This window comes from Gasterosteus aculeatus, chromosome 15 (assembly GCF_964276395.1).
Source record: "Gasterosteus aculeatus chromosome 15, fGasAcu3.hap1.1, whole genome shotgun sequence".
Taxonomy (NCBI): domain Eukaryota; kingdom Metazoa; phylum Chordata; class Actinopteri; order Perciformes; family Gasterosteidae; genus Gasterosteus; species Gasterosteus aculeatus.
Genome location: NC_135703.1, coordinates 7,131,899 through 7,156,878, shown reverse-complemented (window position 1 = coordinate 7,156,878; position 24,980 = coordinate 7,131,899). Strand labels below are relative to the sequence as shown.

Genomic DNA, 24,980 nt, shown 5'->3' with positions numbered 1-24,980 from the left:
GTCAAATACGAATAATCCGACTGGCCCCAGGATAATGGACATCTATTCATTGTATACCCATCCAGCAGGAGGCTCAATGTTATTTATTATATATATATATATATATATGTGTGTGTGTGTGTGTGTGTGTGTGTGTGTGTGTGTGTGTGTGTGTGTGTGTGTGTGTGTGTGTGTTATATATATATGCACACATGTGATAAGCTGCAGGGAAAAACAAGGAAAGCAGGACAAAACAAAACCAAGTTTAACCCCGACAACCAAAATGTGTCGACCATCATCCGTCTATCAAATATTCCGCCCCCCCCCCCTCTCCCTCCCTTCCCCGAAGTCTCCCCCGCTGCCAAGGGTTAACCCACGTGTCAAAAGAAGAGGGCTTAAAGACATTAACGGGGCGAAAGCCATCTGTCAGTGGTGACATGTGCGCGGCGCGTCCGTGGCCCTTTAAGAAACTCCATGTTTTCGCTACGCGATGCGTCAACATACAAAAAAAGGAAAAGAAAGCGGATGATGCTGTTATGTAAAAACACGCTGAAGTGAGCCGTAGTTCGCCTGCAGCTCCGCGAAGTGTTCAGCGCGCCTCGCTTCCATCTTCCGCAAAACCGGAGATTGCGGTTGGAAGTGTCGCGTTCTTTTTATTTTATTTTACGCGTAAAGCGCACGGAGCGGCGCAGCGCGGAGTGAAGGAAGGGGAGACACGGAGAGACAGAGAGACTCTGGCGATCAACTCAACATGAGTGTTTTCCTCCCTCTCCGCTCGCAGCACACCTGACGCGTCTCCCCGTGGAAGCGATCCGCCTTCCCCGGAGTCGCAAACGACCTCCAACTCGTGCCGCTGGATAATACGCGTGGGGCGCAGAACGGGCTCGAACCTTTTTTTGGGGGGGGGTGGAGGTGGATGGGGTGGAGGGGTTAGTAATGTGTCGGCTACGGACGGATTAAGTGATCGTTCCCTTCTCTTCTGGCTCCTGGGGTAAAATCCCCGGAAAGGAAACTTTAAAGGGCTTTCTGTTGCCTTTCTTCATCGGCTGAGCGGTGAGTAGCGACTCGGTTCAGACCTCCTCCTCCTCCTCCTCCTCCTCCTCCTCCTCCTTCTCCTCGGGATCGCAGAAAAAATGTCCCCCGAGCAGCTTCTGTTGGAGTCAAGTTGGAAGCTGCTCTGCTGCTGTTGTTTCTGGGTGTTTCCTGGAGCTCAGAGGTGTTTCTAAGCCACAAGGAGACGCGTTGGAGGCGTCGGAAGCTCCTTGTCCTGTATTTTCTTTAGTTTGGCTCTTTTGGATCTGCAGCTGAGTGATGAGCGGATTAATCAATTAGTCAACCGAATTGTCTCCAGTGGTGATGTGTGCTGCTTTTCCAACATAATGAACTGAATATCTGTGGCTCTCGGTCTGTCAGCCTGACTATGGGCAACATTCACTCAAAAACGTCACTTGTGTGTACTCCTTTGAGGTACTTGTACTGCAGTGTGTACATTTCATGCTACCTAATACGTCTCTGAGGGACATATTGTCCATTAAATGTGTCCCGGTACACTAACAAAGCATATCAAATAGAGATTAGTTGTTGAATGTTATATAATATTGTAGCGTTTGATGATATAAAATTGTCATTTTCCATTCTGCTTGTGATACTTTAAGTAGATTTTGAAGATAATTCTTGTGGTCTTCTAAGGGTCAGAAAGAAGACTGGAAACATTGATTGATTTAGAGGCGTTTAAAGTGCAAACAGAAGTTTAAAGACCCAAAGTCCAAATGGGCAAAGACAAAAGGCGAGTCAACCAGGAACAAGGGAATAATAATTTATTTGAATAATTGGATCCAAGTGCTGCACAGAACACCTATCAAAAGACGGATGCATCTGCCTTTATCAAGTGTAATGAAGGAATCAAACGTGTTCGGCTGCAGTTTATGAAGGCTGATGCATTTTTGCCACTATATAGATTTATATAGACAGATATTTTTGTTTTGAGATAAATAAAGCTGCATCTCATTTTATCCATAAGTTAGTTAGATGCTCAGTAGACACAGTGGAACCAGTCAACCACCCGACAGCGCTTGGTGTCTTTGTAGTGTCAGAATGGACCCGTCTGCGCCCCGAATTGAAGGAATGGGAACAAGTTAGCGATTGATATCGTACTCGGGGAAATCCTAATGTTTGAGGGGAATGTTTGTCCAGAGGAGGACGTGGTCTGTGATGGTGGAAACACCCTTTTGTTTCACCTGCTTTTGACTTTTCAAGAAGTGGCCCATTGTGCTGTTATTACTTCTAGTGTGTGTATGTAACATTTTAATCTTGACCGTGCTATTTCTTCTTAAAAAGTTGCTCCAAGTTTGATGTTGTTATATAGTGAAATACAGGCAGTAGCAGAATTTATTTATTTATAAATCAAACCATCAGTCATTCAGTATCACTCGAGGTTGTAGCGTCTCGTGACACGATGAATATATTGTTGCATCTGCAGTCAGTTCCCTGCAGCCTACTTTTGACAGGCCTGTCGTGGCAGCTTGTTGAATAGAGGTGCCCACACGTGAGCCATAAAGCTGGACATAATCCTATTATTGATGAAGAAGTGTGCTGTCGTTGCCACAGAGGGATAGAGATAGAGAAATAGAGAAAGGAGGAGGAGGAGGAGGAGGAGGAGGAGGAGGAGGGGAACATGCCTCCTGTCACCCAAACACACTGTCGTCTCTGCCGAGGGAGACGGATACTTATTGCTCAGATTCAGGCAACGTGTGTTTAAAAAAGAAACACAGCAGAGACGAGAATTCAACAGAAATCTTCCTGTTGTCAGCACATTATTGTTGTTCATACCGTTGTGCGGCGCGGCTCAAATGCATACAAGTCTATTCTAGGACGTGGAAACAACATCTCGCTCCTCTTTGCAGTTCACGAAGTTACTGGAAAAGTACCGTAGCTGACAAGTTCCTTTTTTTTCCTCCTAAACGCATGTCACGCTGCGGTGCCACAAACGCGTGTTAAATATTATCTAACAGAAACTCAGATCGCCTGATTCCTTTTGAATTCCTTTCAGCGCCCGTTAACAACTCTTTAATCTAGTTCTGTCAGGTGCTCTTGCTTTACTTTTTTCAGCAGCTTCATCTTCTCGTCTCAGTATATGTTACTTCACCTGGGCAGTATTTGCTCATGTGGCCGCTGGCCTTTGAGACGGAGACGTTCCCGGGATTATGGCGGCTTTGGTAAACAGGGAAAGAACAGGGCAAGAAACGCCAAGAGGTCAAACTATTTAACACCCCGGGCTAATGAATCTCCTTTGGACGAGAAAACATTGTGACACAACACAATTGAAAAGTATACAATTTAATGGTTTGTACTGTCTGGACCTGGAGACTGAAATAAAAGTTAGATTGAAAACATCAGTGTCGGTGTTCGGACTGACTTCCAGGTTCAACCTCAACACTCTGTATTTACTAAATTGAGCGTGCCAGAGGTTCCCGGCAATTAGGGATTATTACCGTCATTTAGGCCGGACTCTCTTTGTGTTTTACCTCTAAATAACACAAACTAACCCAACTAAACCGTTGACCTCACCACCACCTGTCTGATTCAACCTGTCATTAAAGTGTTCCAGCAGGTACTTTGCATTAATACACTCAATGTTATCCTAACAAATAGACGCGATGAAGAAAACAGTGAAAACAAGACCTAAATATAAACCTTTGTGGCTCCCACATGTTTGACAAAACACTGCACTTTGTTTGTTACAAAGTTTCAGTCATTTGAGTATTTCCCCTGGTTTGAATCTTCAGTGTCTCAGAATCGCAAAGCTCTGCTGCCGCTCTGCTCCTCTGAAAGCCATTAGCCGGCCTCTCCCTCCCTTCCTCCCTCCCTCCCAGTCTCTCTCTCGCTCCCTCCCCCGACTCGCTGTGGCGCGACGCCAGAGACACAGCTGTGAAAATTACAGGTCTGCTTCACGGAAACACAGAAGAAGAAGAGGAGGCCCGGGTTGGTGGGGAGGAGGGAGCAGAGACCCACAGCCCGGCGTCAGCTGTCGGCCGGCCCACAGCTGCACTGGATGTGGAGCTCTGAGAGCCGCTCGCTGCTCACACACACACACACACACACACACACACTGGGATTGTTTACAAGGGGAGGCAGGGTGTGTGTGTGTGTGTGTGTGTGTGTGTGTGTGTGTGTGTGTGTGTGTGTGTGTGTGTGTGTGTGCGGGGGGGGTGTTAAACCCTGTTTGGCCGAACGGAACAGAAGCCCTCACTGTGGCCGACAAACGTCAGGCTCCTTCACTGAAAAAGCACATGGCACCAAACGTCCTTCGGTTTGGCAGATGCTGGAAGCTTGAGTGAGGCCGCGGCAGGTGGGCAGGCGGGCGGGCGGGCGGGCGGACGGGCGCCTGCTCCTCCTCCTCCTCCCCGCCGCCCCTTCCTCCTCCTTATCCTCGCTCCTTTCTCCGCTGGGTCGAAAAAAAACCACGTCAGGCCTGCGCTCCATCAGAGAGTCATTGTTCATGATGATGATGACAATCACTCTCTGTCCCCATTGCCGGCACTATCTCAATCCATCACTTCCTTGTCCCGGGCGTCCCGTCCCCTCCGCGTCCCCTCTGCGTCTCACACACATTCTCTTCATTTTTCTTTGCTCTTGTTCTTCTCGCCCGCTGCTTTCAGCAGCTGTCAGGCAAAGAAAAAGCAGGATGGATGTGAACAACTGTCCCTCTGATTTTGACTCAGTTTGACTTTTTTTTCCTTCTCGATCGGGGATGCAAAGTGTGATACTCCCTCTGCACTTTCCTCACTCCACTCACATTCACAATTTAGTGAATTCAGTCCTCAACACTATCTCTCTCTCCCTCTCTCTCTCTCTCTCTCTCTGCCCCCCCTCCTGCCCCTCTTTGCCAGTCGGACTGTCTGGCATCTTCCCCTGTGTCTTCAAAGAGCAGCGGCAGCAGCAGATAATTACACTTCCTGTCCTGTATCTGCTCCATGGTGCTGTACTGTCATCTCTACATCTGTAGGGCTAAGGAATAAAGGCTCACAACCTGTTCCGTTTCACAGCAAACACATTGTTTTCACATCGTCTCAAGCTAAGTAAGCGATCATCTCCAGATCCTCAGCTGTTTCAGACTATCATACTTATGTTGTATCATTTTCACGTGCAGTTTGACAGTTGTTGCCACACAACAAATAACCGAGCAGCCGGCGTTGTTGCTTTCAGCCATGGAACAACTGCCTCGTGTTCACCAACGCATTCTTTACATGACCGTCAACATACGCAGAATTCAGCCACTGGTTCGATAATGACAGGTTGCTGCAGTGGCTCCTGCATGACTTTACTGTTTAGTTTGAGTGTATTCTATGTGAACCATTACATTCTTTGGTTGAATATTAAATAGAAAATGGCATTTTTGAGCCTTTTTAGATTTTATTATATGTTATTATTTTGTTATAATACAGGTTGATGAAATCCAGCATTCTGATTGATGAAATCCAGCGTTCTGATTGGTTGAGAGTGAGTCAGTCACATTATTGAGCCATAATGTACAGTGCCTGTTTACCTCATCCTGAGCATTACATTTCACTGCGCACTCAAAGTTAGTTAGTCAGTTAGATTTTGTGCGACCATCACTTTGTCATTTCAGTTTTTAGCGCGGTGGCAATCGCCAAAAAGAAGCCCGGAAACGCTGCAAAGGATTTCGATACCGATCTTGTTTTTTTGTTGCCTTTCGTCTGTTGCATAGCAACAGACACACGTACGGGAACTATTTTCTCTACAACGTTTGGTGGCTACAACAATTTTGTGCTGAGAGGCAGCTATTTACTTACTATTATAGTAACTGCTACATTGTAAAAACAATAAGGTACTAGAGGCAGTACTTTATCTTCAATAGTGTAACAGTTCGAGGGTGGCCGGGCCTCCGCTGCGCGTCGGCCTAACACCTTCGAAATGTTACACTATTGGATGAGAAAGTACTGCCTCTCGTACCTTGTTGCTTAAATACATTTTAAAAACAAATAATCATTGAAATATGACGCGGGCTTCAGTAGTTGTACGTATACCAATAATATTACGACATTCACGGATTTATCAATCAGTCATTTATGATTCATTCATAAAAGAGGTCCGTGTGGAGCCAGTCCTCCGTAGCTCCATATCGTGCTCCATATTAGTCCAATCAAAATGTCACAGATTTGATTTAATATCTGTAACAGAATGCTGCTTAAATATTTTGTTTCACTGGGGAAATACAGAGGGGAAGTCCCGCCCCTGTCAGTGAACCACCATGAGACAGCAGTGTATTAAATGGTGAGAGTCGAAGCCTCCGTTGATCCTGTGTGAATCCAGCCGACACACACGTTAGGTAATTAGAAAGATAAGTTCCCAAGTGAAGAAACTCACATCGTGTTGTAAAATTGGTGAGGTATTAAAACTGTGAAAATACCGTACATCATCTTTCAGAATACGTTCCCAGTTGAGGTAAACGCTCAGCCTCCTTTCCTCCATCGTTGTATTGTAAAATTGACATGAAACATTTTGCCTCACCTTTGCCAGGATATTTTTTAACAGGTGTGGTTGCATATTTGTGCCGCTTTTCTGTGATTGGCCACACATTAAGTGGTTTTCATGAGATGTGGATATTGATTACATTTTGGGTTATTAGCATAAATGTGTCTGATATAAAGAGAGGTCATTCAATGCAATGCAGGATGTTTTAGGGGCCAAATTGTAAACACAACAATGGCACAACATCTCCTTTAAATTAATGAGTGAACTTGTTATAAAACAGTTGCTTGTCACAAATTATTACAGAGCAACTGTGATAATTCTCTTTTAGCTCTGTTTTGTTCGCCCAAAAAGCGTAAATATCTGGCTCTTTTTATCTAAATTCCACACTGTGTTCGCTAGCTAGTTGCTAACGTGTCTGGCTGCCCTTTGGTGCTGGGCATGTAGTGCGCCACTAAGCCTTTCAAGACTTTGAAAGTTACAAACCCAAGAGCTGAACTAAAACCTGGCTCGCTAACATTAGCTAAGGTTAGCCAACATTAGCCACCAAATGCTACTTGCCCGAACCGGTCCAAGCGTCCATTGCCGGCTCTTTCCTTGCATAACGGGGTTCGCTCAGGTACGGCTGCTTGTTCTTGCTTCAAAGGTTCAAAAGATTTTGCAGGTGAAACAAACATTAGATCAAATATGTATTTTTTAAACTTTTTGTTGACAGTGCACTGACTGAGAATCTGATCTCTGGCTTTTCAGGCAGGGAAAGCGGAGAAAGAGATCGATAAAGTACTTAAGTGTTATTTCAATCTCTCCTCTATAGTATCTCTCCGCCTTCTGTAATAAAAATGCATCATCCTCTGTAAATATCGACTGAGATGAGTTTCTGGGGCAAGATTTGAACTCTCGTCTCTGAGAGATTTAAACAATCTTCAATAATCTCTGTCTAGGAACCAACCCGTCCTTTGACCTTATTTTAGGAGCCTTTTCCTTGCTTTTATTCAAACGTGTACCTGGGATCTGTTAATAAGAGTTGCAGCATCTTTTAATTTCAAGTGATTTCTACCCACATTGAAGTTAGTTTTTCATGGTTTCTTTGGTATGGTATCTTTACATGTAATAGATAGATTGAAATCCGATACACGACCCTAGAAAACAGACAAATACACAGTTTGCTTCCTGTTTGTTGGCATGTTGGAAATCAAAATGCCATGCTCAGTATCTGGACTTCTGTTGTGATAGACTCTGAAATCATCAAACGTGTGAGAATCTTACAGCTACTTTTTAAGTGGATTTCTTGGAAATAATAATACATATTTTGTGATTTATTTTTAATAATATGTTTAGTATGTGCCTTTAAGCACTGACTTGGATGTCTGCTCTATGTCTGTATCCGCATCACTAGTGAGTGAGTGAGTGCTTCCTGCACACAGGAAGCATCTAATGGTCCCGGTCGGTGTCGTGCATCTTCCTGCAGTGTGTTGCAGTTTCTTGCAGAACAGGTCAGCTCTCAGCAGTCTCCCTCCCTCATCTTCCCCCGGTGCTCACGCCTCATTAACTCAACACACCCAGCTTGTTTACACCTCTTAATTACACACTGGAAAGCTGATATTGATGAGGACGATCAGCATTTATCTCAATCGAGCTTGATTCTGACGAGATGCTAATTTGATAGCAGAGTGGCTTTCCAATCAGTTTGTTTGGAAAGAGACCGAACCCGCTGGTTGGTGCAGTCTTCCTGTAATTGAACATCCACCGGGTGAGAGCAGCGTCGGAGCTATCATCATCACTGTGTGTGTGTGTGTGTTGTGTAATACGCCAATGTTATCTGTGTCTCCTCAAGAAGGAGGTAATAAATGATTAGCCGCGAGCCATCACTCTTCATTATTGGATCCCATGTATCATTAAGCGCAGAGGATACAGTGAATGAGACTAATTAAGAGAGATGCATGCTTCCGTTTTTCAGCTCTCCGTAATCCGACAATAGAAATCACTGGAATACTCCTTTAAGGGGTTATAATAAGGGTGCAATACTCAGAGTTGATCTTACTTGTGTTTGTGTTGATGAACAAGGACATAATGTTATTACATTATGTAATGTATTTACAATGTACCTTTTGGGGTGTTTATCCAACTATGGGTATTTTGCATTATTGATTAATGCGCTGGTTGACACAACAAATCTTAACAAGAGTGAAATGCTACAGCCAGTAAAAATAATTCTAAAATGATGATATTGATTATTCATATTGCTGCTGATACATTTCTACACACATGATTCTGCTGGTATGGTTTATTCTATCACTTCCTGCACATTAGGGGTTATTTATACTGAGTTAATAATGATTTCTACAGTATTTAAATATGTACTTTAATATAGTCCGTTTAGAGTGAAGTGAACACCATATTCATCAGTCAGTTTTCAGTTTCTGTTACTATAGCAGGGACACAGTGGGTTTTTCACAATGTGAGGCTATAGTTGTCTTCAAGTGATTCATATGATTTCCGTATTTTTTCAGTTTAAAAGTATACTTTAATTGTACCTTAATCACTGCACTTCCAAGTCACATTTCTTGCAAGTGATAGTAGTGAAGTATATATATATAAGTAGTTTACTGATTACTATATTCTTATCTTCTTTATTTAGAAATAGTATAGAGTCTTGAGAAGACAATGTCATCTTCATGATGTACGAAAACATTTATTATGTGTAAACATGTTTGGCTCTATTTAACAGCCCCTCAGGACCTATTTTGTTCTAGCTTTTAGTCATCTTTGTATTATTACTAGACTTATTGTCATATATTTTTTAGTTATTGTACCAAATGCTTTAGTATCATCGCAAACGCAACTATATTTCTCCCCTAGACTTTTAGAAAAGAGGTCTACACGTTGGGTAATTTGGTTGTGTCTTTGCCCCAAACCCCCCAAAATAGAGCTTTACAACGATACGACATATTGCAAGAGGGGGAGGGGGGGGGGGGGGTAACCGCGCATATTCCTCGTACAGACTCAAAAGAACGTGTACCTTGAAGAAGTAAATCTAATTCCCTCAGTGCCGATTGCGGACCCCAGTTTTCGTCCCCGCGGGAATATTCCGGCAGCGCGCGCGTTGGAGGGATGTCCCGGTGCACGTGGACGCAGGCAGCGCATGGATATTATCTCCAGCATGCCGCTTCGGAAGTAGGTCACCGCTCGCCGATTTGTTCACCATGTCTCCAGCTACCGTGCGCCGTTCGCTCCACAGCCCGACCGGGTAGAAACACGACGGACAGGACCCCCGCCACCCCCCCGTTTTTCTAGCTTTTTTTGGGCTCATTTTCATTTTTCTTTTTACCCGACGGGACACGCAAAAGGTAACGATCCGCCGCGACTGTTATCGCCGGTCCCAGTTGGTGAGGAGATGATGGGATCGGGATCGGGTTATAGGCTGCTTCTGGTAACTCGGCTGTGACGCTCCCGGCGGCACCGGTACCGACCGGCAGCGCCTGTAACCCCGCATTGATCGACGACGGTCGGCTGTTTTAGACCCGTTTCTCCGCCGTGGAGCTTTTTTTTTCACAGCCCGCTCTCGCTGTCAGATTATAGCGCCGCGTGGCCAAATCTCTCTCTCTCTATATCTATATATATTTATATAATTCGTGCCACAACGCGGCTCCTAATTGCATTTGTCTTCTGTCCCTCGTTATAAGCGAGTGTGTGTGGGTGTGTTTGTGTGACGGAACCTGCATGAAGGTGAAGGGTGGCGTTGGTGGTGTTGGTGGAGGAGGTGCTGCTGGTGGTTGAAGGATTGTCAAACTGCCGATTTGCTCCAGGAAAGTGGACCCGTGTTGATACGCACTATCAGGAGCAGCACACACGGCTCGGATCCCCGCGAGCTGCAGCCTCGGGGTCTTTTTCTCTCTGTGGTGATGATGACAGCAGCATGTCCGTCCTGTGTGTGACAGCCTCCTCCTCCTCCTCCTCCTCTTCCTCCTCTGTCTCCAGATAGTACTGTACAGGCCGTTCACACGCACAGTTATCAATTCCTAAGCTTTCCATGTGCCCATTATGTCCCATTTTATTTTTAATGGCACAGGATGTTTTTCTGTAATTCTCAGAAAATAGATATCTTTCTTTTCATTTCGGCTTCTAAATAAGGGATGGGGGATTATTTTGAATCTTGGGTGTTTTTTCTTGGAATACACTTAGTATCCATGGAATTGGTGAATCTAACAAGTCAGAGGATCAATAATATATTCCATCTTTAAAAAAAAAACCTCATAAGTTCCCCTTTCCTTGAGAAATATTCTTCTGCCTTTTCAGAACACTTCAAATAACAGAAACAATCACTCTTTTGCTGACATGCTCACAAGACAACTATTTCGGAAACCATGATCCAACACTGGTTTCCTACCTTTTCCACTTGTGTTGCCTGGAAAACTGCAACTCTCCAGTATTTCACATGGAAGGGGGATTATGCCATTTATAGGAGAAATACGTTTGTGATTATGTCTTCTCCAACTCCTGGGCCCTCAAAAAGAACCTGCGTGTGCAGCTGCCGGTTGTTTATTTATATCTAACGGGAAAAGCAATATCTACACGACAGTATTCGTTTTTTTAATCATTGGGCCAATAGTGGTGACGGTTTAGCTGTGAGTAACAAGGATGTTCTTCTATGTTCCTTCCATCGTGGCTTCCTTGTCGTATTTAAATGAAGCAACTCGATTTGATACCCGCAGACAGAAACTCGATGTGAGGCTCCTTCTGTCCTCTTGTTACCTGGAAATTAAATTTCTCTCTCATGGATCGTCTCTCACGGTTCACCGAGTCATTCGGCAATAAGGGCGTACAGAGCCAGGACGTTGTTTTGAAAACGTCCAGGCAGAGAGTTGTGTCCACTCAGGAGTCACAGTGGGTTTGCATTTGTGCTTCCCAAGTGACGTTGAGATGAAGCAAAAGATCACGGCTCACAAACTGTTTAGGGAAGAAGCAAACCGAAGCGCTCTGTGTTTTCGATTTTCTCAACTCTTCCTTTGGGTGTTACAAGTTGTAAAAAAAAACAGCAGATTTGCTGCACACTCATTGGTGAGATGCAGTTGTGTTATATACTCGAGTGTGTTAATAAGCAGCTGTTAATGTTATGCAGGCAGAAACTGCATTTTTATGCTTGTTAAAAAAAACGTTGACTGCAAATGGTTAAAGAAAACATTTCAGTGACGGTTGCCAGCATCGCACTGGAGCGATGGAAGAGGAACTGGCATGAGGGCAAATGGGTGTGTGCTAAAGCAGCGGCAGCAGAAATGAGCTGCGTGGGATGGCTGAAGACGACTTGCGCTACAGCTCCACCCAAAAAAAAGAGTCGCCGAGTCATTCAATGTCAAGGCAGGTCAATTTAATTTAAAATTAAAAAATGGGGCACAAATGGTTGATTTGATGCACCAACATTGTTTACAATATCAGGGTGTCTGTGTTCAGTTATTGTCAATCCTAGAGACATGTGATTGCAGATAAAACCTTTTAACATTTTATAATAATGCGTAGTTCATAATGCATGAGGTGCTGAAACAGTTGGTAGCTTATGGGATTCGCTCATCAATAGAAAATGAATCTGCAACATATAACATTTAACATTAAATAGAAGTAAAAAAGATTTCTAAGGCAATCATGTTGTCGTTGCAGTTTCTTTAGACATTTGACTAGAAAGAAATTCTTAGTCGACTAACATACAATTCTGTTTTCTAATTTATTACTTGTACTTTACAACTGAGTTCCTCCATAATGAATAAAAAAGGACCACTTTAAAGCCAGAGTTTACAGAATAAGCTGAAATTCATCATGCGAAGTACAAGAGCAGAATAACTGATTAGGATGAATAATCAACAAAGTAGCTCCAGGATAACTCGACTTGGGTTTGTAGAAACTGTGAGGTGCATTTTTACTACTTAAAGGTTTAGAAACATTTGACAATAAGTTGAGGTATGAGCTCAACAGTTAATCACGTACCAGACAACTGAAAGCAAACGTGCCCTGATAACGAGCGACTTGTTATCTTATTTGCGTTGGGTATTAACAGAAGCTGAGGGTTGGTACTTGTGTAAGCTGAATGGGTTTTCCGCCTGAACAGTCACTTAATATAAATAAAAAGTCCAATGCGGACTTGGAGGTCAAGTGGCATAATTGAGTTTCAGGGCTGAGGGATGATCCATCTCTTCATGCCGCGCACAGAAGTGTCATTGCATAAAGGTTACTGGCAGTTGAACCTGAAGCTTTGAAGTTTTTCTCCTTTGAGGTGTTTTTTTGTGTCCTGAAGCTTCTGCGTATATACGAAATAGCTGGAGGTGCTTTGATGCACTCCGTTGGAGCTTGTTGACATGGAAACCAAAGAGGCTATTGTACGACACGCGTGTTTCCGCCACAAGTGCTGTTGAAATAAGAATCAAGTCATGAGTCATTTGATCACATTGTTTGTTTGTTTTTGTCTTCAAATATCACATTGATTTAAAAGAGTTTGCTGACTCCTTTTCCTTTTAGACATTGAAAGATACCAGTCTTTTCATGTTTAATCTAATTTTTTGCTCTTTGGTAAGCCATAGTGCGATGGACAGAGATCAGCTACAGGCTGTGGCTACGGATACAAATAAATCAGTGCGGAATAGTGAATTACAGATCCAAATTGCTTCTAAAAGCATCCATCATACCAAACATTAAAGGCATTGCCTAAACATTTTCTGGGCCGGGTTTCTGAGTTTCATCACTGACTGAGCTCCGTTTGCTGTATTGACAAAGTAAAAGCAATATTTTTTTATTTAAGACAGCAGACATGGCCGTATTAATTCCTTAATATATTATTAGATAAAGTAAAGACAGAGTAGACGAATGGGACAGAGGACGGAGTACGCGGCGTCAGGCGTCACATGTGCTCTTCATCGCTGTCCACCTTTTCGTCTTGTGTCTGCAGTGTATTTGCATGTGAAGGAGAAAGGCTGTCTAAGTGGTCACATTCTCTGGGGACCTGGACAGCAAACTAAGTAAAACCCATTGTTGAATAATGCATCAAAAGATCTGTTACATTTAGTCACTCCCAGATTCTCTGTCATTGTGCAGCCTCATCTTTACAGTTAAATATCCCATCTGTGTCTCCCTAGAGTTTGCATGGACCCCGGCGATGACCCGTGATGATGCTCGCTGAAGGTTCTCTGTGAGCTGAAACCCGAGAAGAGGAGGTGGTGGCTCTGCCCCCGGACGCTGGGATAATGGTGAAAGCTCAGCGGAGCCGGCCTGTGAAATGTGGGAAGCTCCGGAAGGAGAAGGGAGGCAAGGAGAAAGGAGGTGGAGTGAAAAAAGGGAAAGAAAGAAAAAATGAGTTGAGGGGGAGGAAAAAGAAGGATAAAAAAGAGTCACATCGACACAGGAAGAAGACACTGGCGGCGGGTGATGGAGACGCGCTGGACTGTTGCGTCCTGCTCACCCGTCTGGAGGAGAAACGCGTTGTGGGTAAAGAAAAGGACGCACAAAAATCTGGGAAACAAAAGAGGGTTACGGTCAAGAAGAAGCACTCCAGCGCCACTCAAAGAAGGACCAAATCTGGATTGAAGAAAACATCCACAGCCAATCAGCAATCACTGGAACCAAAAATCAAACAATCTGACGCCTTACTGGCGTTTCCCGCGCCCGTCTTTGAGCCTCGCCGGCGGAGAATGGCCTCGCTTAACGCCGAGGCCGTCAACAGCTTGCTGCTCTACAGAGACGATTCGCTGGCGTCGACTCTCGCAAAGAAACGGCAGCCTTCCACTGAAGAAAAAGCTAAAGATATTCTTGCTAAGACTGAACATAGAGGTCATAAAACCAAAAAGGTTCCTCTGGGAGGGAAAGCGGACCCAAAAGAAAGACCTAAAAAACCCAGGCGGGCGGCGGCGCAGGCTCAGGACATCGACTGGTTGGCTTTGTTTGCCCCGACGCCTCGCCGCCAAGCAGGCCTCACTGCCGCCACGCTGCTCAGGCTCACCAGCGCCCAGTACGGAACCAAGCGGCAGAGGAAGTCGGAGTCCAAGCCGGCGCCCACGACTCAGGGTGAGACCGGCGGCGGCAAGCCGGTCTGCGGAGAAACAACGGCGGCCAAAAAGGCCACACGTCCTAAGCATGCAGACCAACTAAAGCACATAAAACATGGCACGGGTGATCTGGTTGGTTCCCAGCTGGAGACAAACATCCAGGGTTGCTGCGGTTTGTGCAAAAGCGAGGCTTTGGATCCCGAGTGGGACGGCGCTGCGGTGGGACAGGAGCGTCTCCGGCATGAGCTCCGTCGTGGATCTTCGCTGGGATTCTCCGTGAAAACGATAAAAAAGGAGCAGGTGGAGACGGACGTGTCCTCCTGCTACTGCTGCTCCCAGGACAGGTGTGTCGAGTACTGCCACAGGCTGGCCCTCTTCCTGGAGGACAAGACCTTCAAGGAGCCAGAGGACGGCGCGCTGTCCGAGGTGTTCCACCACCACCACCATCACCACCACCACCACCACCACCACCTGCAGTCGCCGCACTCCGTGTCCCACCCGGCGGCCATAACCATCAGCCCGCACAGCTACACCTGCTTCCCCGGCTACTACGTCCACTTCAGCCACCCAGACGCCCCGCCCTCTCCCCTACCCCCCCTCGCTTCGTGCCCAAAGAGCGGCCAGAAGAGAGCCAAGCTGCTCCCCGGCGCCGGTCCGCAGACCCCGGGGATTAGCCACCCGCTGTACTGCTGCGCCTCGGTGGAGGCGTGCTACAGAGAGCCCTGCAGGATCAAGAGCTACTCCTCCTACACCAGCGTGGTTCCAGCCATCGGCAGAGGAGGGTGCTCCTTCAGCCCCACGGACTGCGCCAAATGCAAGCACGGCACCCAGAGAGGTGAGCAGACCGGACCAGGAGGGTTGCCGTCGGTGGGTTTGCACAGCGGCGGGCGGGCATTGAGTCGACATGGTCTGTTAATGCCCCGGTATCTGGTCTTAAGAGCGCACAACTTTACTTCACAGGCTGAGGACTAAATGTTTAAAATCCCCGACTCCTTTAAGTAAGCCAGGAGGATTTCCCTCTTTAGGATTAGACATTCATGAGATCTGCTCTCTATAGTTATGAGGTTTTTTTTGTATGCAGCCCCCCACCCCCCCTTCTATCCGGCTGCCACACAGTACAATGTGCTGAGAATAGCTATTATGTTCGCCATTTAAATCTCCCATTTTGGAATGTCACTTGAGTGGGAGGTAACACATAAATGATCAGATAAAGGGCGAGACCTCCTTTGTCTTCGTTTGAATACAAGCAGCCGGACAGTGAATACGAGGCCTTTGCACCAGAAACTTAATGAGCTGATTCTGCGAGCTCAAATGTCAGCAGTTAGTTACAGAGTCAGAGTCAGAGATGTGAGCCAGAACAGAAAAAAAACTCTTTATGATGCCTGCGGTTTAACCCATAAACACCACGTGTCTTCCTGAATGTGTGACTTTGTGGTTAGAAACACCTGAGCGTGACCTCAAAAACAACACCAATTATGGCGACATGCGAACACACACACACAGGGCTGCACCGCGCTCTCTCTTTGCAGCAGCCGAAAAGCAGGTCAGGCTGTGAGGCCTCAGACCCTTGTTGACGCCAAAATCACCAAAATCACACGAGCACAGTTTCACTGTTCGATTTCCTACTCGGACATTTGTCCCAGTAGGACAAGCACAGGTGTACGTATTATAATTCATGCTGGCTGCTCTTCCTGGTGTTGTTGGCTTGCTGTCCTGATCGCGAGGCTCAATGGGACACGTGAACAGAACACGGCTTTGGTTAGTATTTTTTGTAACACCTGGGGTTTTCCTGTCATATATAACGACCTCGTACACCCACGCAGGTGTTTTTTTCCCCACTTTTCTGCCTGATTAGACCAATTCTCTGCACTGAATGGGAATTTCTGGATCAGGTTTGATTGACAACCCCCCTCCCCCTCTTGTTCATGCTGCTGCAGCTGCTCAACAACTCAGACCCTATTTGTCCACCTGGTGTCCTGATTTCAATCTAATACTCAGATGTCGTGTTGGTTGGTGAGAATGGTTCATTCTATGCAACCGGTGGCTTTGCTGTTACAGCCTCACTTGGTTCTCTGTGGGAATGAAGTTTAGTAAAAGTACAAGTATGAGAAGCAAAATGTACTGGAGGCACTAGTTGTAAAACTAACCACTGGGTTTTCCCTACTGTTTAAAGGGCATTTTAATTTTTGGTGTTATAGGTGGAGCTATTTTAAGACGTACTACTTTATTACAGAATACATCAGAATTTATGAGGTGAGAAAAGGTTTTGCACATAAAATCTTAATTTGCAGTTTCCATTAAAAAGCTGTCAAATAAATGTAGTTTCCCTTTGAAATCTAGCTTGAATAAAGCTGCCTAACGTGCCTAACACAAAATTATGATTTTGATATTATTAGATGCACACAGAGGTACTGTATATATGGATTAAAGCATTTCGCAAGTGGCGAAATCACAGCTGTGTCATGGGAGTGTGCGCAACCTGTTCACACAGTGATGTTGATCCTTTAAACGTCTCTCAGTCACTCTGCTCTACTGTTTTTCCTGTTTTGTTCCTCCATCAGACGACTACCCGTCAACCCTCAATGACCGCCACAGTTCTTCCTCCCTCCCCGTCTCCCACGGCCCCAGAGCCTGCGCAGGATGCCCCTCCCCCGACGTGCCCCCGGCCGGCCAACCAGTGCCCCGCATTCAGACGCCGCCGTCCGACCCCAGCCAACCGCAGAGTCCGCCGCAGGCGGCGAAGGAGTGTCCGCAGGGTGCCAAGCCGCCCGGCGGGTCGAGGTCCGGCGCACGCGGCCCCGGCGGCGTCGGCCCGGCGGCCCGCCCTCCCGACAGGGACAAGAAGCAGAAGCACGCCGCCCCCAGCGCCGGAGGGCGAGCGGTTGCCAAGCAGCCGAAGAACGGACGCCAAAAATCGACCAATGGCTGGCAGCCGGTCGGCCTGCCCTTCCAGAAGGAGGTCTTCTCTGTGGTACGTAGAGAACGTTTTTGGTTCTAATGGTGACCCCCATAGAACCTCCCGCGTCTCATCACTTTCCGCCTGTGTTCCCAGGGAGAGGCGGCTCAGGTGCTGAGGAAGTGCTTCGAGGGGGTCCAGAGAGACGGGGAGCTGATTCGGGTCAGAGACACTGTTCTGCTCAAATCTGGACCTAGAAAGAAGTCTCTGCCTTACGTGGCCAAGATCTCAGCTCTGTGGGAGGAGCCGGAGTCCGGTAGGACGCCTTCTGTACGCCGTGCGTTGAAGTGACGCCGTGATAACGGGTTGAGCGCTGAAGTTGTTGTTTGTTTCTCTTCAGGAGAGCTGATGATGAGTTTGTTTTGGTACTACCGTCCAGAACACACGCAAGCGGGACGCAATCCCAGCATACATTGCGAGGTGAGGTTTTGCGCCTTGTACAGCACTGGTTTCTCATTAGTCAGCAGGTGACTATTTGCAAACTGTTGTTGTGAATCGGTGTGCAGAGTTTATTAAACTTGATGTAATAATTTGCTTATGATAGCTTTGATATTTATGCATTATGTCAAACTAAGATATACAGTGAAAACATGATCTTTTAAACACTGTCTCATTTCCCTTGGCTCATTGTGCCGCGTTCTTTTTGCTTAATTCTTTTTTTCCAATAAAACGTATGCCTGCTGGGATATAAGGTGCTTCATTTTTAAAGCAATTAGATCTTCAGTCTCTCCCCATTCATTTTGGACTAAGTAAGTGATCGCGTGCAGCAGGCTGGCAGACGCGTGCGTCGGAGAGCAGCTTCTGTTGCGCCCCCTTGTCGGCGATCTCTCAAAGGAGCGAGCTGCACTTCATTTCATCTCCAGAAACAATAAACCGCACCGAGTCCGTCGTTTCTGCGCTGCGTTTACAAAGGACAAACACATCAGAGCAGCGGTGTGAGCACAGTGGCGGGGCTTTGTCTCAGAAGAAGAAACATCCTGCTCCCGTGAATCTGTCCGCTCCTCGTGCACAATGAAGTAGACAGATGTTGTCTGTTGTGTCTACTGTGTGCATGGGCGGAATGTGAAGGCCTGAGGGAACAGCGTAGTGCGTTGAGGGGGAGTGAGGGGCGGGGGGGGGGGGGATCTGTAAGCCCGAATGGACCACGATATTAATGATTGTGTTTTCTTCAGTGTTGAAATCGCCTGAAAACAAGAACAGTTGTGTTTTTGTGACCTCATAATGAGCTGATTATATCTTCGTAAGGAGCCGAGAGAGAGATCCCACCATGTTTCTACAGTAGCCCAGAGCGGACAAACCAAACACTGGCTCCAGAGAGGGCAATATACACTTGGGGTTTTGGCCACTTCTGCTTTGGCTTTGTTGATGTCGGTTGAATGCACACTGCACCTTTTTTTTTAAGGGATCAGTTTTTGTTCTGGGTTTTGATTGATTGATCTTTCTTTCTCCAGAACGAGATCTTCGCGTCTCGTCACCAGGATGTGAACAGTGTGGCCTGTATTGAAGACAAATGTTATGTTCTAACACTGGCCCAGTATTGTCGGTAAGAGAGAGAACATGCAGCGGTGGCTTTCTTTGTAATTTCAAGTGTAAATTTGTGCCTCAATATCTTTTGTTTGAAAGATCGCATGGGCCTGCTGAGAAAATTGCACCGTGCTGATTTTGAAATGCACCATTTCTAACATGAAAAGCCGGCTGATTTTCTTTCAGCCATCAGACGGTTCGCTCGCATGAAAATGTTTCCCCCGGGACGAACGAGCCTGATGTCCCGCATTTGTGCTTTGTCCAGATTTTGTGCCTTGGTTAAACGCCATAGGGAGGGCGTATGCGACCGCGCCGCCTCCTTCGTGGTGCCACCCATTGTCGGCGACGCCACGCCCGCCCACCACTGTGTGCCCGACGACGCCGACCCGGAGCTGGTGTTTTTCTGTCGACACGTCTACGACTTTCGCTACGGACGCCTCCTCAAGAACCTGCAGTAGCACCCGACGGGGCGCGACACGTGTGAGACGATGTTACGCATTCTCCTCCGCGCTGATTGGCTACACACCTGTAGACTGGGAACTGGTTTAGGAGGATGAAGAAATGACGGAGGAGTTTGTTTTTTAAAAATGTCATGCTTGTATCATGCCCCACCTTTTTTGTTTAGTAAGAGTGACATATATTATACAAGTTAATATGGCAGTGAAACAGTCTTCGCCGTACTTGGCTCTGTGGTGTCGTAGCAGCTGTTTGGAGAACCTGGAACTTACTCTGCTGTAGAACATGCTACTGTAGCTCGTAGAAATGTGACGTTTCATAGGTGTGTGAGAGAGGTGTGATTTATGTTACTGTTTGCCTGACGCCCGTTCTGTGTCGCTGATACGCATCAGCTGAACAAAGTTTGAAGCATATCGTCCCACATTGGTCCTTGAGAGGAGACGCAGAGGTTTGTGAGTGGCTGATTTTACTACATTGGATATTACATATATTTTGCGGATAAAAGAGAAGCTCCGGGTTTCAAGGCGTTTTAGGGAACAATGTTAGGGATATATTTTGATTTCTCGACAAAAGTAAGACGAGATAATCAATGTAAATCTTATGTTGTGCTGGCTGCTGTCTACAGATATACATCCACCAGCCCAACATGAGAGTCGTATCGAGATTCTCATCAAAGTCGCAATGCAAATGTCCCAATTTCACGATTCAAACGGTTCTATGATTTAAAATTTCCATTTTGCATCATGTAACTGGGATTGGCCTGCAGATCTATGTAGTCAACTCTGACCACACTTGTGATGAGAGTTCTTGATTGAACGGTTTGATCAAATTAAATTCAACCGTTGAACAACAATGATGAAGTTCAGGAACCGCAAACAGCAAAACATGGACGTTTTTTTTGGGCTCCACCTCTTTGTTTCTTTCTGAGAGAATTATGGGTTTCATGCAACTCTTCAACTCACCTGGATGGTGATTTGCTAATGTGGTAAAGACCTACACTTTAGAAAGAAAGCACACTTTGGTTAGATCTGATCCTGCAGTATGACGATGTGCCAATGTGCCGAGCATTGACGGCGTTCCTTGTTCCACCAATGCGGAGGAATATTCTCCGTTATCAAAGCGGATTTTTAGAGGTGTAATATGACTCGGGTGTCAGCTAACTGTATATTTGCATTCATATATCTGGATGAGTGTATGTTCTGTTCGTGGCAGATGGCGGTTAGTCACCTATATTCTTATTTCTTCACCGATAAAACGGTGAGTAATGTATTCAGTGTAGCATTTAGATCTGTGATGATGATGATGATGATGATGATCCATTCCTATGTTTGAGAGAAGATATGTATTTATTTCTGTATTGAGAAAATATAATTTATTTTCAAAAGATAATTTTAAAGAATAGAGTTTTAGATGAGTGGCTTTTACTCCTGATTATAAAGGAGGTCTCTCCTTAGCTGCACTGTCTAAGATAAAAAGTGTGAATCATTCGCAATAGTATTTCTGTGACTGATTGAGCTTGCTTGCCCAGTACAAGGATATTAAATGTTGTGTTGAAAATGTAATGAAGTCCTCCGCGCAGAGGAGACGTTTAGAAGGATCTCCGATACGGCTTGAAGGACACCTGCTAACATGTGACCAGAGATGCTTAACCTACAGGAGCACAACATACCTTGGCCTCCCCGTGCTTCCCGTCCCCTGTCCTGAGATGACAAAGCTTTGCCTTTTCACCTTTAAAAGCCGATTGCTACCATGAGTTAAACCTACCTTGCCATTAGCCTGTGCCCTTGATCTTGCTGCCTTATAGAACATTCCCAGCCTTTCATTTAGAGATGTGTGCTGATCTTGGTTCCTAGATGCTCGAGAAGCGTCTCAGGTCCATCACATCCGTGGTGATCTTTTGTGCGATCTAAAAGGGTAAAACTGATCAATAATCAACTCTTTTGTTTGGTTAAAAGTCTGCTCAAGTTTGGATTCGAATTCAAAGTGATCTGTTAAAGAGCTGTGGCTGTTAAAGGAATAGTTCAACATTGAGGGAAATGCGTGTGCTTTTTTGGGGAGAGTCAAATGACATGATGGATACCAGTGGAAGCTAATGCTTAGCTTAGCATACCTAGAGCGTATACCTTCGACTGCAGGTACAACAGCCAGGCTTTCTCTGTCAAAAAAGGCCACTGGGTAGAAATGCTGCGTTGAATATCACATCGAGTCCTAATTCTCAACAAAAAAGCTTATTTCCTATTGAGTTTGTAGTTTTCTGCTTCGGAATGAACAGCGGCTGCAGTCAGCTTGAAATCCGTCGGATGGGATGAACTTCAGTAGTTACGGAATTTTCATGGTGGACAACAATGTCCTTAGAGACTTTTTTCTCTGTCCGTCTCAGCCGTCTTGTCTGTATGGGCACTATGTTCCAAAGGCAAGACACAACTACCTGGCAGAGGTTGAACCAGTGAGGAAATTCTGCTGCAGGAGTGTTTGAAGTCTTTCAATCTCCTTTGAATACAGCCGCCACCTTAAAACCATAGTGGGTAGTTGAAAAGATAGATTTTGGGGAAGTGACATTTGAAAATACCCACATTCTGCCTACTTCCCCTCTGCTGTTGTATAGAGAGTTGGGTAGATTACTTTTCCACTCTCGTTCATTCGTCAGGCTGAACTGGAAAGTGAAGACACTGCCATTTTGATCAGGCCAAAGGTCATCCGTCTGTATCAGAACTGAAGCAAACGTTTGCCGCTGACTGGAACATTCAATTGAACAATTGATGGATGGTGGATTTACAGGTTTGAAGCCCAAACAGTTCAATCGAACAAAGCAGGATTGGGTTTATTTGGTTCGACGTGGATCTTCTATTTTGAATCCCCCCGAAGGTTCTGCATTAGAGTTAGAAATCCCACGCAGTACATGTTATGGCCTTAGGAATCACTCTGCAAACTAATTATGTCTAATCAAGATGTGTGATACTTATGTCTTAATTGGTCCTCTGTGCCTGTTGCCATTAACCCGTATTTACTCCCAACGTTTTCCACAATGAGAGGGACGAGCTGTTTTTACCCACCTTCCAAATGCCTTTCATTGTTGCCAGATCTGGTCTCATCTTGAATTACCACAAAGAGGTTTTTGCACCAAAAAGAGAACGAGGGTAAGGTATTGAAACGTGAATTTTAATTTCATTCCCGGGTGTACAAAAAAAGGCTATACTTTGATTCTTCTGATGTGAATTTATGTTCCTATTATTTGCATGGCGTTTTTGGAAATATCTTGGAAATATTAACCACAGCACAGATTATTTGTATGGTTTCAAATGGACCTCTGTAATATAAGAAAATATTTAATTGTAATAAATAATATATGAGTTTGAACATGTGTTTGTGGCGTTTTTATGGCGTGACGTTTTATTGGAAAATACACAAGAAAGGACAGCTGTAGTAATAGTTATTTCCCACACGGGGGCTCAATCAGCCAATAATTTTACATGTGATTGGTTTTATCAAATGCATTCATAACAAAGATACAAAAATTGAGTAATCAAAACATTTGTGTCAAATATTGCATATAACATGTTGCACAAAAGGACCATGCAGCACTGAAAATACATGTTGAGGTATAAATGATCAACATTACAAACCAAACGTGCTTGTTAAACTCACTGAATCTATTCTCACAACATCTGGCTCTCAACTGTCCTCCAGTCAGCCACCTGTTTGTCAAGGTTTTACAATATTAGCAAAAAAAGGAGACTTAAACCTTTGTGCCACATGAAAACTACATCTTTAAATCATGTTTAATTTGAATGTAAAGTTTAAAAAAAACACGTAATATATTAAAAATAATATTTGATTTAATTCAAAATCCGTTATCTTTTGATTAACTCAGGACTTTCCCATTTGTTTCAAGTTTTCTAATTAATTGGTCTCCTTCGTACTGAAATGATAAGGATCCCATTTTTTTTTCAGCCCTGTGGATCGTGACAGGAAAAACAAGAGTGTGAGCATCTTGGATGCAGACACGAGGAGACATCATTTCAATAATCAGCCTCGGATGAATATGTATGAGGACTCCAGCACTACTCATCAGGTTATGAGGTTTTAGATATGCAGGTAAATCATTTGCATCTGTGACAGCAAGCGTCTGTGGGAAAGAGTCAGAAAGAAGTGGCAGCTGCGCCAATTCACTCATGATTTAGCAGTAATGTGTTTGTGTGTGCTTTCTCAATGAGTTGTGCGTTGTTGTGAATGTGTGTTTATGACTTTGCTGCTATCTCTTCCAAACGCCCTGGTCCTGTTTTCTTTACCAACAGCGAGAATGTTCAATGTATGTTTCCCTGCGCAAGTTATGTTTATAATCACCCAACAACAGCTCATGTTTTCTTGATGCCATAATTGCTGAATTAATTTGTGATATTCAAACTGCATTCAAACGTCTCTCTCTTGTATGCAATTGGAATTGAAACATAACCCTGGCAGATTTGCAACTGCAAAATCTTGAATTAAAGCAGTTGAATATTGGGTAGATTGGTAGACTTTCCTCTTTAATTCACTGAATTTAATGTTGGAGTAAGAACAAAGACCCTTTTAGCTTACTTTCTAACACAGAAGAAAATGAGCTTTTTCAACCTCACACCTGCAAGGCTTCCCGGCTGATTCATACCAGAAATTAACCCTCTCCTTTCTTTTGACGCTTTCACGTGTACGGCTTTATACAGCAGCAATGCCACATGCAAAGCTACTTTGGCTATAGAAAATATCCAGATTCATCAGACAGCCAGTCAAGACATCACAACAGCATCGGTGTATTTTGTGGAATTCTTTTGCTGCTCGTGTTGTTTCACAGCTCTCAGTTCTTTTGAACATTATGCATTTCAGACCAACGATCCAAAGCACCATCATCTCTCCTGAATTTATACCCACTTCACCCAACTAGTGGTACTTCATCAAGATACCTGACATTTGCATAGCAGAACACAGTTAAGCCTGTTTGTACTTATAGAGGATGTTCACGACACAATCAGGAGTTGGCGGGATGCATAAAGTAGATGTGGGATCCGCGTACAATAAATTGCAAATCAACCTTATTCAAATCATAAAAGATAAGAAAGAAACAGATAAAAATGAAACATTTAGTCTTTTTTCTGTGACACTCGACACCCATCGCTTCTTCCAACACCTTGATTGGAGTCAACCTGTGTCACATTCAATTGATTGAAGATGATTTGTAAACTCACACACTTGTGTTGACAGCTGGAAATGCACATCAGAGCAAAATCAACAACTAGCAGTCAGGCTTGCTGTGCGGTGCCAGGGTTTGCTGCGTTTCCTTTGGTCTTGTTTAACTCGGTATCTGCTCGGTGCTTTGTTGCGGGGATCGATTGAGGGATCTTGAGGACTGTTGGGTTTCCTGGTGACACAACGGCTGTTTGTGCTCTCTAAACACGCAAAGGGGGACAAGAAGCTTTTCTTTCTTGTTGAGCTGCTCGGTCCGGGAGTAATGACTGGGGATGCCGGGGGTCATTGGGGCAGCTAGAAAAAGGGTCTCCTCTTGGAGAGGTTTGTTC

The 24,980-nt window shown here is 45.0% G+C and overlaps 1 protein-coding gene across 2 annotated transcripts; it reads left to right on the top strand.

The window, feature by feature from the left end:
• The first annotated feature begins 479 nt into the window (after positions 1 to 479).
• bahd1 (bromo adjacent homology domain containing 1) lies at positions 480 to 22,788 on the top strand. Of its 2 annotated transcripts, none has more exons than XM_040199717.2 (7): positions 480 to 1,032; positions 13,590 to 15,330; positions 17,057 to 17,466; positions 17,548 to 17,707; positions 17,792 to 17,871; positions 18,903 to 18,994; positions 19,241 to 22,788. In XM_040199717.2, the coding sequence occupies exons 2-7, from the start codon at positions 13,698 to 13,700 to the stop codon at positions 19,431 to 19,433; spliced, it is 2,568 nt and encodes an 855-aa protein (XP_040055651.2). In that variant the 5' UTR covers positions 480 to 1,032; positions 13,590 to 13,697; the 3' UTR covers positions 19,434 to 22,788. The 2 variants fall into 2 exon arrangements, with proteins under 2 accessions (XP_040055651.2, XP_040055652.2); XM_040199718.2 differs by lacking the exon at positions 480 to 1,032 and adding an exon at positions 9,576 to 9,818.
• The last annotated feature ends 2,192 nt before the right edge of the window (positions 22,789 to 24,980 follow it).